Source organism: Polypterus senegalus, chromosome 11 (assembly GCF_016835505.1).
Source record: "Polypterus senegalus isolate Bchr_013 chromosome 11, ASM1683550v1, whole genome shotgun sequence".
Taxonomy (NCBI): Eukaryota; Metazoa; Chordata; class Cladistia; order Polypteriformes; family Polypteridae; genus Polypterus; species Polypterus senegalus.
In genome coordinates, this window is record NC_053164.1 from 20632586 (window position 1) to 20646727 (window position 14142).

General features: G+C 37.6%; 1 protein-coding gene across 3 annotated transcripts in view; it reads left to right on the plus strand.

The window, feature by feature from the left end:
* Positions 1-14142, plus strand: part of LOC120538721 (CLK4-associating serine/arginine rich protein) — a 78675-nt gene that overhangs the window by 28308 nt on the left and 36225 nt on the right. For all 3 annotated transcript variants that reach the window (XM_039768140.1, XM_039768141.1, XM_039768139.1), the window contains exons 8-12: positions 3092-3188; positions 3365-3443; positions 4425-4498; positions 11163-11204; positions 13516-13719. In XM_039768140.1, the coding sequence (XP_039624074.1) occupies positions 3092-3188; positions 3365-3443; positions 4425-4498; positions 11163-11204; positions 13516-13719 (496 nt within the window). The remainder of the gene's footprint in view (positions 1-3091; positions 3189-3364; positions 3444-4424; positions 4499-11162; positions 11205-13515; positions 13720-14142) is intronic.

Here is a 14142-nt window from a genome sequence, read left to right on the forward strand (position 1 = left end):
ACTTGGCGTAAAGCCACGTACTTTTCCACGGTACCTCATGCCTTGTCGTACGCAAGTTCTCCGCTCGGTTTTGCAGACTGGCGGCACCCAGCGTCAAAGCAGTGCTACTGTTCCTGTGTGGTTACTCCTTATTTTCCTGACGTGGCTTTATAAATACACTGAAACTAATCGCATATCGTTTATTAGTGTAACGCATCTGATTGCAATTAACTTGTAACAATATAATGGTCCAGGGAATAGCCATAGTATTCCAAATACCATAACTGCTTTAGTGTTGTTACTCTCACTTCTCCTTCTTCTTCTTTCAGTTCCTCCCGTTAGGAGTTGCCACAGCGGATCATCTTTTTCCATATTACTCTCACTGCACCACTCAGAGTATTTATATCACTGTATCTGAGTGTGAATCACAGCAGCAGCTGATCGGAAAGAGAATTATCGTTATACAGCTTCATGGACACGCTGTCTCAGCCACTGCAAAACGTTTTAAAGCCTTTCCTGTACGGACCTCGCGGTTCAGAAACAGTTTCATCCCAAGAACTTTAAATGCACTCAATCAATTGCACCTTGTAGAACTGTTTGTACTTATAAATACAATCACCCCACTGTAAACTTGCACTAATTATAATATCGCACAACCTGAGCCACTTTATAAAGCGCGTATTTACATATGATGACGATATCATTTTTAAGGTGAAATGCAGCAAAATATGTTTATTAAATTATACAGATAAAACTTTAACTTCATTTAAATAATCTATATTCTTCACTGGGAGTATCGTTAAGGATAGAATAATTAAACATGTACTACGAAGATATTTCAATGTTCTTTAAACGTTTTGAAGAATCGGCGCTAAGCTTACAGATGGCTTAACTTCTATTACAGAGCTGATTGTATGGCGATCGGTTACTTGGGGAAAGAAAAGCACTGACTGCAGTGACGGCTACGCCAATATATATTGAATATAAAACAGAAAGAGAAAATAACACAGCTAAAAACGCAGCGACAAATTTCGGCAAAAGTTAAATGCTTGTGTCATGAGCACAAGGCGGCTAGCAGTGTCTGCAACGGACGAGGCCATCCACCGTGCATAAGCTACCTTACTGATGGGCGAAGGAGCCACCGATTCTTCCTCTGCCCAGTGCCACCACAAGCCTAGAGCCGCCCCTAAGTACTGCTGCAATAAATTATTTCATTGAAGTGAAACCCATGTTTAATAGCGTGCTTTAACTCCTATCATCATGAAAATATCACGTATACATCTCAGTATTTTAGTTATTCAGAGAGCTGTAATATCATGAATGTAATGGATTCTGTGTCCAGTTGGAGGAAGAGAGCCAGTTTAAGAAGCAAGTAGTGATTCCCACACATAGGCACATAGAAGATCAAATACAAAACAAAGCATTTAACGTGCTACTTTAATTACGATGTGATTTGAGAAACTGGTTAATTAAACGATTTTAAGATGAAGTTTATGATGTTCTACTTTAATGACAAAATAAACTACGTGATTAAAGTGGAAATGTCGAGATTGAAGTTGACATTTCGTGCTTTTTCCCCACTGTGTGCCTTTTTTCTCTGTACCCTAATAAGCTTTCATATGACACTCAGACAGTGGGCTACAACTCGACTTTTCACGGCGACTTTGATATGTGACTTCTTTTTTATTTCCGGCACTGTGCGATTTTGTGAATGTGAGCTTTCAAGTTTCTCCAACACGCTATGTCACTCGATCAACTTCCTTTTGTTGATTATACCACGGTTTATTTGAAGAAATAGTATGCTTTTCCTTTGCCTCCACTTGGTATTCGCTGAAATTCTTATTTTCCCCCGTGCTTTTCCTATTGTCTTTTCACAGAAGGCTGCGCTTAAGGGCGATTTATATTCATTTGCATATTCAAAGAGGCGTAATTCTGGGAGGAGTTGGGGCGTTACATAAAGCGCGTGCACGAGCGTTAGTTTTCACGCTGATCTGGATTTCCGTAGCGGAAGAACGTGGAAGTTGGAGTATGCACAGATTCCTGCATTTGAATTTTTCTGTGCGTAAGCACATTTCGGCTTTTGTGCTTACGCCATGTTATAGTGCGAGTTCTATGCACGGCGTTATACATGAGGCCCCTGGTGTTTGCATGGGAATATTTTCTTCTTGCATTTTCCTCCCACACACTAAACTCATACAGTAAAATAGTTTGAATAGCCTTGGCCAGATGTGGGTGCTTTGCAACTGGTATAGCCTTAAAACCCACCCAATTACTGTTTTGGGACTAATGGTTTCTCTATCAGTTTCCTCAAACCATTTTTGTATCTGTCATTTTGACACTTCCACCCCCCACATATCAAAAGTTTCTGATCTCTTAAGTGGTTGCCCTCCATTCACAGTAGGCAAGACAGAGAATTTATCACTACCTTTCAAAAAATAAAGCCAATAAAAAGAAAATTGCGTACTGACAAGTTAATCCTGGACAAGGCTCCCTCCCTGGAATTTGCACATTGATTTTTTTTTTTTTTATACTTATTTTGACCCCCAAATAATATAGAACTACATTTTGAATGACTAAAAAATATAAAAGCTACACAAGGACTGTTGATGAGATGAAATATGCTCAAGTGACTGTCGGAGTCACAGAGGATGATTTGTCATTTAAGAGAATGATTTTTCATTTTAACTGACATTGACACTTGATCAATAAGAAACAACTGCTTAAAAACAGCAGAATCACAATATCAGAAACGGTTAGTCATTTCTTGTATTCCTTTTAAAAATAGAAAACATTTTTGAGATTTTTCTGGCTTGATAAGTATACGCAGAAACTGTGAACCAGCAAGTTTAAGATTAGGCCAATTAAAGCTACAAATTATGTGAAATGAAAATCTCTGTCCCTTTTGAGCAGAGTAGCCAAGGTATAAGTACTTAATGTTTAAATGTAAATATTATAATAAATACTGGACAATAATATGCATGGTCAGCTCTGTTAGCAAATCTAATTTGTTTCTCCCTAGCTACTATTTAAGTGAACGGCAGCGAGCATACTGTAAAGTTTAATATTCATGGCTTGTTATAAATCTTTTTGTGTTAAACATGTTAATGACAAGATGTGGAAGTGGATGTGGATGAGCTGAACCAGGAACAGATTTTAGAAGTCAACAAGCTAGCAACCTCCTATGGCATGGCAGAAGGTGATTTTGTCAGGTAAAGAATTGTTGCTTTAATGTTGTGCATTTAATTTTAAAGTTTACATTTTTATAGTACTTTGACAATGCCTTTCATAGTAAATTAATATATATATATATTTATTTATTTATTTATTTATTTTGCATCACTTGCATTTATTTCAACATAAACTCCTTCCCCCCTCCGCCATTTAGAATGTTGCGTAAAGACAAAGAGGAGGCCGAAGCAATCAAACATGCAAAAGCTTTGGAAGAGGAAAAGGCCATGTATTCGGTAAGAGCAGGAATATCAGAAAGGAAGGAGTAGTAAGGCTTTGATTGCTGAAAGATATGACTGTTTTAGCAGATATTTAACAATGCTGTTTTGTTCTTTGTAATTTGAGCTTTTTTTTTTTTCCTCCTTTAGCTAAATATATGTGTTGATCCATACCAGACCGTTTAGTTTGTTCACTCAGATATCAGCTGTTTTTAAAAAAAAAAAAACAGAAGTGTTTTCCGTGCTTGAAGTGTAACCAAATTACTGGTTTTACTCTTATTTGTGCGAATACAGTGACATTCAGTCAAATAGTTTGGGTTTCCCCTTGAAAATTCCTGAAGAGGTGCTGGTACTCATTGGAGAGCTGAGTGAATAACTGAGTTGCTTGCTGTTATGGGGCTTAGGTGGGGTTAGGGATCCTCATGAAAACTAATGAAAAGGTGGCGGTATTCGCCAGTATGTTATGAACACGTGAGAGAACTGGTCCACTCTAATCACTGGCTGTTCTGTGTTGTCTTGTTATACTTTTACATACATTATTGAAAAATTTATGGATGGTGTTTCTAAGAGGAAAACTAAAGGAAAAAAAAAGACTTGGCAATTAAAACTGTAGCATGCATTCTATTATACTGCACTATTCCAGTTGCATACAGAATATGACTGTTTTGTTCCCAAAATTTAAGTTGGAATAAGGAAGAATGGTCAGATCAGCTCAAAGCATTTCTACTGAGGTTCTTGGAAGGAAAGGCAGAACAAATACAATGTAATACATTAAGTAGTACATTTTATGTCTTGAGTGACATCTGGCAAATCTGAGGGTTGTTTTTCGCATCTAATAACCATCTACTTAATTACTACAGATGTAAATTTTGCTTGCAGGGATGACAGTGTTTTTAGATCATATTGCACTGAAGTAACAACGAGATTTGACTGGGATGACAGCTGAAAATGTTAACTTCAGACTCTAAACTTTTTTTGTCTTTTTTTTCCTTGCTATAGGGCCGACGCTCACGCCGGCAGCGAAGAGAGTTTCGTGAGAAACGTCTCAAAGGTCGTCAGATTAGTCCTCCAAGGTATGACTGTTCAATCAAAGTACATTTTTAAAAGCGAGGGTCATGTACATATTGCATATCAGGCCGATGGGTTATATTGGTGTTTGAAATGGACCACATACATTCCATATTTTTTTTTTAAACCAAAGGTTAAAGTAGCACTTTGTCACTTGGATCGGTCAACTAGGATTTGTCTATAGGAAGGCATATCACTGTTGGTTTAAAATAGCCCCATCATGCTTCTTGACAAACTTGTGCTGAAAAAGTTGTTGGCTGAAAGGCCTCAGTGTTGGGGAATCAGAGAGAGGATGTGCAGCATTGTTCATAATGGCACTCAGTCTTGTTTCTCTCCTTTGTTAATACATCAAGGGGCTCCAGAGTACGTCCCACTCCTGAGCCTGCCCGTTTAATTAGCTTGTTAATTTGGTGGGCCACTCTTGAAGTGAATGTAAAAGCGATGTTAATATTTGATGAATAAAAGGGAACAAAAATTCTATGGCTAGTTAATTGCCAGTAATATGACATTTTAAAAGCAATTAATTTTTAAAGTGTTAAAATCATTGGATGCACTAGTAGGTCATTTTCACTGAGATCTTAGGAGTTTCATGGCATGGTTAAAGGAAGTTCAACCTGAATGTGGCCAAATTTAAATCTTAACAGTGCAGTATTGTCATGGGATTTAAATTAGATTGTCATGAACGCTGCTTGTTACACCACTGATTAAATGTCATTTATAGTAGACACCTTTCTATAGTAATTTGTAAATCACTTTGGGAAAGGGTGCAGAGTGTATTGCAATTTACAAAGTAGACTTTGAGACAAGAAAATGAGCAGCAATTCTGTTACTGAAATATAATGAAAATACATATGTACATTATGAAATTGGTGAAATATTGCATACTGTACAGTATGTACAGTGTTTATCTTGCTTCTCTAAGTCCATAGTTTCTCATGTTAGTAGTGATATCAATTAAGAGTAACTAGGTTACAAAAATGCTACCTGCTTTCCAAGATTATATAGATTTTAATATGTTAATGTGAACGCAAGTCCAAACTTGCTTGCATATGCATTAGCATGTGTTTCAGGAATTCATTCTACATGAACAGAGAAGTGTGAAGTACAGAAACATTCTGCACCTAGCCATTCATAAGTCATATCTGCTTATCAAGAGCAAGGTCACAAGGTTAGCTGCAGCCTGTCCCTTGAAGAATTGAGTGGAATTTGGGAATAATCCGTAGTCTGGGTAGCAGTACATTGCAGGCTGAAGAAACAGTTCAGCCTCGCAAATCCACTTAGCATATAATGCTTTGAACTGGTGGGGCGCACCTGGAAGAAAACCCATCTGGGACACTGGTGGAACCTGTAAACTCAATGAAGGGCAGCATTCATGACACAAACCCTGGGCTCCTGTCTGGGAATAACCATGAGAGGATTATCAGCTCATCCATGCACCATTTCACAGGGAATGTATGCCCCTGTGAGAGCATTTCTACTTTTTATAACAGAAGGCAGCAAAACAAAATATAATTACAAGGCTTTAGCCTTCAATGTAAGTCAGTACATGATGTAAATACATGCTTTGCGAGATCATTCCTGTCTAGTAAATAAGTCTGGAGGACAAGTACAAACTGATTTTGCCAACAGACAGTTGGATAACTCAAAAGTTAATAATGAAAGCAACACCATAATGTATTACTTTTATTATAAGTTTTCTTCTTAGCTTAACTGCCTGGTCTTTCTTTCTATTTGCAGTTATTTATAAGCTTAAACTAATACTAAGTAATATCTAAGATAATAAACTACTACCACTACACCATCTTAATGCCTTCCAGAAATTTTATCTGTGATTAATTATTGGATTTTTAAAATATTCTCAGAAAAAAAGTTAAAATGTAAACAGGATGAAATTTCTAAGATGGAAGAATGGGAGCTAGAAAAACGGCATGTTCCTTTAGAAGCAAGAAATGGCTTCAGATTTAGAAGTTGCTTTCGTCAAAAATCTACAGCCACTGTAGTCTTTAACAGTAGAATTACCAGAGCCTACGAAAAAACTCGTAGATACGTGCCACCTTAAATCGCTTCTTAAAACCATTCTCACCTCTCCGCCAGCCTCCTTTGTCCTGTAAATGTACAGATACAAAGCAAACTGCAAGCAGCCGGCTATTTCATCCCCCCCACCGACTCAGAACGTGCACGAACTTCTCCAACCTCATGCCTTGATTGATTTTCTGGGAGTGAAGTGGAGTTAGAGTGGAAATAATAGATTATTTGGAACACACGCATTTCATGTGTGTTCCGTTTCTACAGTAATCTTTGTAAACACAATGTTTAAACAGAAACTTTTTCATATTTTAGTAATAAATGTTACAAAATGTAGAGATAAAATATGTGAAGCCTGACAGCCAAAGACCAAATAAATACTTTCATAAAAGGTTCAAGACTTTTACAGCAGCTTCCGTGGTGTACTGGTAAGATTTCGTCACTTAAAGCGCAGCAGATTTGCTGTACTTCAAGAGATCCGAGTTCGATTAGGAAAATTTATTTATTTTTTAACCTTCGCCGTTCTGCCTGCCTAAACTCCCTGTCTATCTATATAGTAATAACAGTAATTTTATTATTATATAGGAGTTTCCCTGTCTGCCTATCATATAGTGCCTTTCCTTCCTACCTATCTATATATCTATCCCTTAGCTGTTTTTTATATATCTATTATACAGTGCCTTCCCTGTTTATTTATCTAGTGCTTTCTCTGTCTGTCTGATTGCATATAGCGCTGAACTTATTGCTCTGTACTATTCTGTCCTCTGCATGTTCTGGAGTACAAAAGAAACACCACCATACAGCAACATGCGCGAACTGGCAAGATTGGGGGAAAAAAACACGCGGTTACTGATTACAAACCGCAAGATGAATAAAAGAGACAATATATGTAAAAACCTCATCACACTAATGCAATATTATTTAAAAACGAACAGCGTCAGATCGGGTTTGAATATGCGCCCGATCTGACGCTGTTCGTTTTCATATAATATTGCATGTAGTTGAAACTGCTGCACTGAATAAGCTGACTCCTTCTGTAACCGCATCGGCGTGTATTCAAACCCGATCTGACATTGTTCGTTTTCAAATAACGTTGCATGTACTGTACTATTTTAGAATAAAAACATACATTTGATTTCAGTCAGTCTGTAAGAGCCAGTGTAAATGCATGATAATTGTAAAGGTTAGCTTTTTTTATTTTTAATTCAGTTCCATTCTCTGTCGCGCTCATGATCCCACCCCCCACAATCTGACACTGCTGTTTTCACATAAAGACGCGCTATAGCTCGAATGTTATTTATATAGGGAAGAAAGTACAGTGTCAGGTGCTCATTCAGTGTAATTGGAACCATAGCACAGAGAGATGTGTACACTGCAACAAGTACACATGTCGTAAATGTAGGAAGGGTGTGTGGGAATTGTTAATATTTGAATGTGATGATTTTATATAGCACGGATCGGAAATCAGCATTTCTTAGCATTGCACCACGCAAGCTGTCGTATCAACCGCCTACTGTAACTTGCTTTATTTTTTCTTCACTTATAGTCTAGAATAAAAGTGCACTTGTTTTGTTATACTTGTACACCAACATATTTTCCTGTGTTTGAGCGACACGGGCATGCTCAAAAAATAGACGTGTAATGCCACGAAAAGTGCACATAGGCACTTCAGTTCGCAAGCATTGGTGCGTGAATGCAGTCACAAGTGCGCTGCAGAGCTATAGCGCATCTTTATGTGAAAACAGCAGTGTCAGATGGGGAGGGTGAGGTAGGGAAGGATCTTGCACACGGCTGAGAGAATGAAAAGTGAATAAAAAAACTAACCTTTACAAGTATAAATTACACTGGCTGTTACACACTGAAATCAAATGTATTTTTTATTTTAAAATAGTAAGAATAAGAGCAGTTTACTTCGCAAAAGAGATTCGTGTGGGATCGAACTCATGACCTTTTGATTACTAGTCAGCAGCTGATACTATTACGCTACTGTGGCAGTTGTGATAAGTATGTGTCAATGTGGCATGCTAAGGCGGCTTTTTTTTCTGCAGTTATATTTTTGAATAAAAGCATACTTGTTCTGTTATATTTGTACCTTTTGTGAAACTGTTAATTTGATATTTGGACTTCAGGCTTCATACATTATATAGTTTATGCCTACATTTTGTCATTTACTACTACAATATGAAAAACGTTTCTGTTTTAAAAATGTGTTTACACGGATTACTGTAGAAACGGAACACACGTGAAATGCGTGCATTCCAAATAACAATCTATTATTTCCACTCTAAAACTCCACTTCACTCCCAGATAATCAATCAAGGCATGAGCTTGGAGAAGTTTGTGCACGTTCTAAGTCGGTGGGGGATGGAGTAGCCGGCTACTTGCAACTTTCTTTATCAGTACCTTTAGATTAACAAAAGACGCTGGTGGAGAGGTGAGAACGGTTTTAAGAAGCGATTTAAGGTGGGACGGATCTACAAGTTTTTTCGTAGGCTCTGGTAATTCTAGTGTTAAGGAGCAGAGACCACCTCATTTATGAACTTTGTTGCCAACAGCTTTGGAAAACTTACATTCCTAGGGCACCCAATCATTATTTAGGCCTGAAAAGCTAAGCAAAATGACACATTTTATCGGCTAACTAAAAAGCTTTCGAGGCAACTCAGGCCCCTCCTTCAGGCAAGATGTAATCTTGCTTGGCTTTTCTCTTGATTTCCACAAAATTTGTACAATACAGAAGACACTTAGGAAATACAGTGCAGTCTTTAAATGATCATTTGATTTATTGGAAGAAAAAAGTTGCTGCATCACCCATGTGCACAAGTAATTGAATCCTTAGTCAATAACCAGTAAACCAAATTTAAATAGCAGTTTAATTTAGACAAGACATGCCCAAGTTTGATGGCTGTCAGCCCTACAGAATCTAAAAATCACTTCAACAAAACCCTTCAGTCAATGTAAAGTTGGGTATAAGTTCTTAACCAGCTGCACCATGCCTCAATCAAAAGAAATTTCAGGAGACCTGAGAAAGAAAGTTACTAAAATCGATGATTCAGGAAGCAGTTACAAAGCAATCCCTAAAACCCTGTGACCCCCTGCAAACCACCAAGGGAGCCATCCAGGAGCACCCAGTCAAGCAACATTATTCCATGACCATGTTGAAAACTCTGGGAAGTCGCAGAAGAACACTGATGAACATCTAAGGAACTTCAGTCTCCTCTCAGCTTGGTAAATGTCTGCTTATGATTCTGCAAAAGAAAGATACTGGGTAAAAACGCTGTTCAAGGTAGAGTTGCAAGGTAAAATCTACTGCTTAAGAAAAGCAACATAAAGGCTCATCTAACATTTGCCACAGTGCCACGATTACTTCCTGAATGTTTGGGATACCGTGCCGTAGACAGAGTCATAAGTTTTTGGAAGACATGGGTCCTGTTCCATTTAGCTTAAAGCTAACGCAGCTTTCCACAATAAGAACATCATTAGCATAGTCAAAGGTGGTGGTAGTTTGATGTGGGGATGCTTTGCTGCTTCAGAGCATGGATGACTTGTCATAATTGAAGGAAGCATGAATTCAGCTCTCTACCTGAAAGTTCTGAAGGAAAATGTCCAGTCATCAGTCTGTGATCTGAAGCTCAAACACAATCAAAGGTACATGAACAAGTCCACCTCTGAATGGCTGAAAAATAACAAAACAAAGGTTTTGGAGTGGCCCAGTTAAAGTCCTGACCTGAACCCCATTGAGTTGTTGTGGTAGGGCCTTAGCTGGGCACTTTATAATCGAAAACCCTCCATTGTGGCTGAATTAAAACAATTCTGTAAAGAAGAGTAGGCCAACATTTCTTCACAGTGATACCAAAAACTGATTATCTGTTACCAGAAGCGTTTGAACAAAGTATTAAGTTTAGGGGACAATTATTTTTTCATATGGGTGATATAGGCATTGTTGAACTTTTTTGCTTCAATAAATTAAATGGTCATTTAAAAACTGCATTGTTCATTTGGGTTATCTTTTTGTATTTTAATACATTTCTTTGGAGATCAGAAACAAGTGTTATAAATAAGCAAAAATCAAGGAAATTGGAAGGTGACAAATGTCTTTTCACAATACTGTAGTTTCTCCACAAAGGTTGGCTAATATCATATGCATGTGAAACGTGCCAATTCTTTGAAACACTACATCTGGATTAAGCCTGAAGTGTATATGGATATTTTTTCTCAAAGAGCCAGTGCAAAGTGTTTTTAAATGTGGGATTGATTTAGTTTTTCAGCTGTCGTCCTCTGTAACCTTTTATCACATCTGTCACATAAAGGGGATCCCTAAAAGGCAGATTTATTGCTGAATATTTGAGATCTGACACATTGTCATTTCAAGGACAAACTCTAGAATGCTGGGCTAAAGAGAGAGTAATAACAGCAGGTGACAGTGGAAGATTTGTACAGTGTGACCATTTTGTTTAAATTAAGCTAAATTACTTGAAGGCAATGCATTTGTGTATTAAATTGACAGTGTGTTTATACAGTGTTCTGCAATTTTCTGTTTCTTTTGCTTTTACTCAGCATTTTTCATGTATTTGTATAACATGACTCCCTAGCCTTCATAGCATCGACAATGTTTCCAACTAATTCTTTTAATTTTAAATATTTCAGCTATGCAAGGAGAGACAGCCCAACTTATGACCCCTATAAAAGGTGAGTTATTTTTCAACTAGAAATGGTTGGTTTAGAAGACCTGAAATCATGGTTGTAATATCAGTGTTGAAAATGTTTGTTTATTAAATAAGTATTGCCTGGGCATGAAGTTGGCCTAGAATGGGTGTTTAAAGTTGTAGAAACCTTGTCAGTTTACAAATTGCATCTTTCTTTGTATATTGGAACACAGAAATCAGTGTTTTAGTTGCTTTGGACGAGGCAAGACACTGGAAGAGTCCAAAGGATTATTGGGTTGCCAACTGGGTTGCCCCTTTTAATTTGATGCCAGCAATTAGTAAAGAAAACAGGTCTGCTTCTGAAGTCAGTACTGCTCAGTAGAGTGGGATCTGTCTTGGGGGAGCTCTGTCCTGCAGCCAGCTCAGGTTCAAATGAGATACTTCCTTTGAGGGGCGGACTTTTTTTTTTTTTTTTTTTTTATTAAATACTCAGACCGGAAGGGCATCTCGCTGCTGTGAATGGGGAAAAAAAACAATGCCATTAGTGACAGAGCCCCCTCTTGTCCTGGACTGGTATTACATACTTCTGATTAGCCCAGAAAGGGATCTTCCTCTCTGCGCTCATGCCATTATTTAAGCTAACAATATGGGCTTTAGGTACAAAATAACCTCAGGATTATTTCTAGGTATTTCTTTATTTTTTCCTTTTTAATAAGAAACAACTAGGTAAAAATAACAACCACATCTGCAGTGAAGTTTCTGTATTGCAAGATTCAGATCTGCATTTATCGCCAAAAATAAAATGTTTGGGTGCCAGCTGCTGGTCCAAAACAAAGTATTATGGACTCCGTGTAAATAAGGAGTAAACAACAGATGTTCAACAACCTTATACTTTTTCTGTGAAACAGCATGGAGTTCCAGTGATGCACTGGACATTTGAACTTAGTAAACTTTTTTTTTGACGATTTAGTTATGAGTATAAATATGATGAAAGCCACAGCTCCTCCAGCTTGTGCATGCTCATGAAGATTTATCTAAACTCCTTTAACAGTGTGCCAAAGTAATAACCAAAAACAAACTGTTGATGCAGCCCCTGTCATTTCACCCACTAGGGGTTTGAGGTTGAGCATTTTAGAATGGTGAGATCAGTGTCTTGATCCGAGTAGAACTGCACATTTAACTTACTTGTTAAAAACAAGACTTCAATTGTATTTTTTTTAACAAAAATCCCAGATTAAGCAATACATTAAACAAGGCTATGAGTTCAGCATTGTCAGTTGTTTGTTATATTTTGCAGTCATTGCATGTAATTTAACCTTTATTTTGTTTCAATACTTGCATGGAGATAGAGTACAAAAGTGGTAGTCTAAAATATTGAATTACTGTACATCTGCTAAGAAAGTTAAGGCAACAGTGATAATTTGTCTTCATATTGTTAGTTCTGAAATTTAAATTCCTTCCTTCCATCCATCCATTCTCCAACCCGTTGAATCCGAACACAGGGTCACGGGGGTCTGCTGGAGCCAATCCCATCCAACACAGGGCACAAGGCAGGAACCAATCCCGGGCAGGGTGCCAACCCACCGTAGGACACACACAAACACACCCACACACCAAGCCCACACTAGGGCTAATTTAGAATCGCCAATCCACCTAACCTGCATGTCTTTGGACTGTGGGAGGAAACCGGAGTGCCCGGAGGAAACCTACGCAGTCACGGGGAGAACATGCAAACTCCACGCAGGGAGGACCCTGCGAACCCGGGTCTCCTAACTGCGAGGCAGCAGCGCTACCGCTGCGCCACCGTGCTGCCCTTAAATTCCTTCCATAAACTAAAATAGTAATTGTTTCTTCTTGTGTAATTAAACATTGATTAGAATGTGACAGATATTTAGTGAATTTATGGTGTAAACAAATATTTTGTTTAATAATTTTGGAGCCTGCTTTATTTTTTTAAAACTTGATATGGTATCTGATGAGCACAACCATGTTAAATATATTGTGCTTCATTTAAAGAAATGTTAAAGATTATATAAATTATTTATTGAAATTAGTTTAACTTGCTGTCATATTTTTGTATCAGATGTTCATAAATCTGCTGTTCTGTTTACAGTGTTTGAGCCTTTTTCCCCTGGGTCTGAAGAATACAGGATTGAAATAAATTAACCATTTTCTTAGAACAATTAGTCAAGCATCTATTTTAGGTTATTCTGTTACAATGTGAGAATTGTAATGAGAGGTAGAATTTGTTGAGGAAGATGAGGTTTGCAGTATTTCAAGTAAAATAAATGAATCATTTGTACCTTTGCCACATTTTTGTATTTTTTTTATTTTTAAAATATTTTTTCTTTTAGGTCACAATCTGAATCAAGCTCAGAATCACGCTCAAGATCACGTTCCAACAGCCCAAATCAGGAGGAGAAGATCACATTTATCACTAGCTTCGGCGGAAGTGATGATGAGGGGGGCCCACATACAGCCTCTGGGAGAACCCCATCTTCCAAAAACTCTAGCGCACCAGCGCCATCTGCTGCCACAGGTCATAGCAGCTCCTCCCGGTCGGTAACTCGTTTTTTAGTCTTTCTTTTTGACACACAAAAAAGAAAATGCAGCTCTTTAATCCAGGCCTAAGTAATCGCTTCTTTGAGAATTTGTGGGTCACCTGTCTTCCTTCATGACCTCTGAGTTTAATATACCCACGGGTATGTGACAATTTTAGCCACACTGGAAATAAGTAAATGTTTTCACAATGAAAAAAAAAAAAAAATCCATTTTCGTCTTGCTTTATTTCCAGTTGCTTTTCCATATTGTGAAGGTTGAGTCCTGGTTCTAGCAGGCTGGTAGAGTTCTATCTTTTATGAATATATGTTTTAATTTATTAAATTGTTACCAGGAATAATACTAATATTGTTTTAAGTCGTTTGAGTATAACCTTTAGCTTATAAAAAAGTTAAAAGGTTGAATGAATATTTGCCACTCAT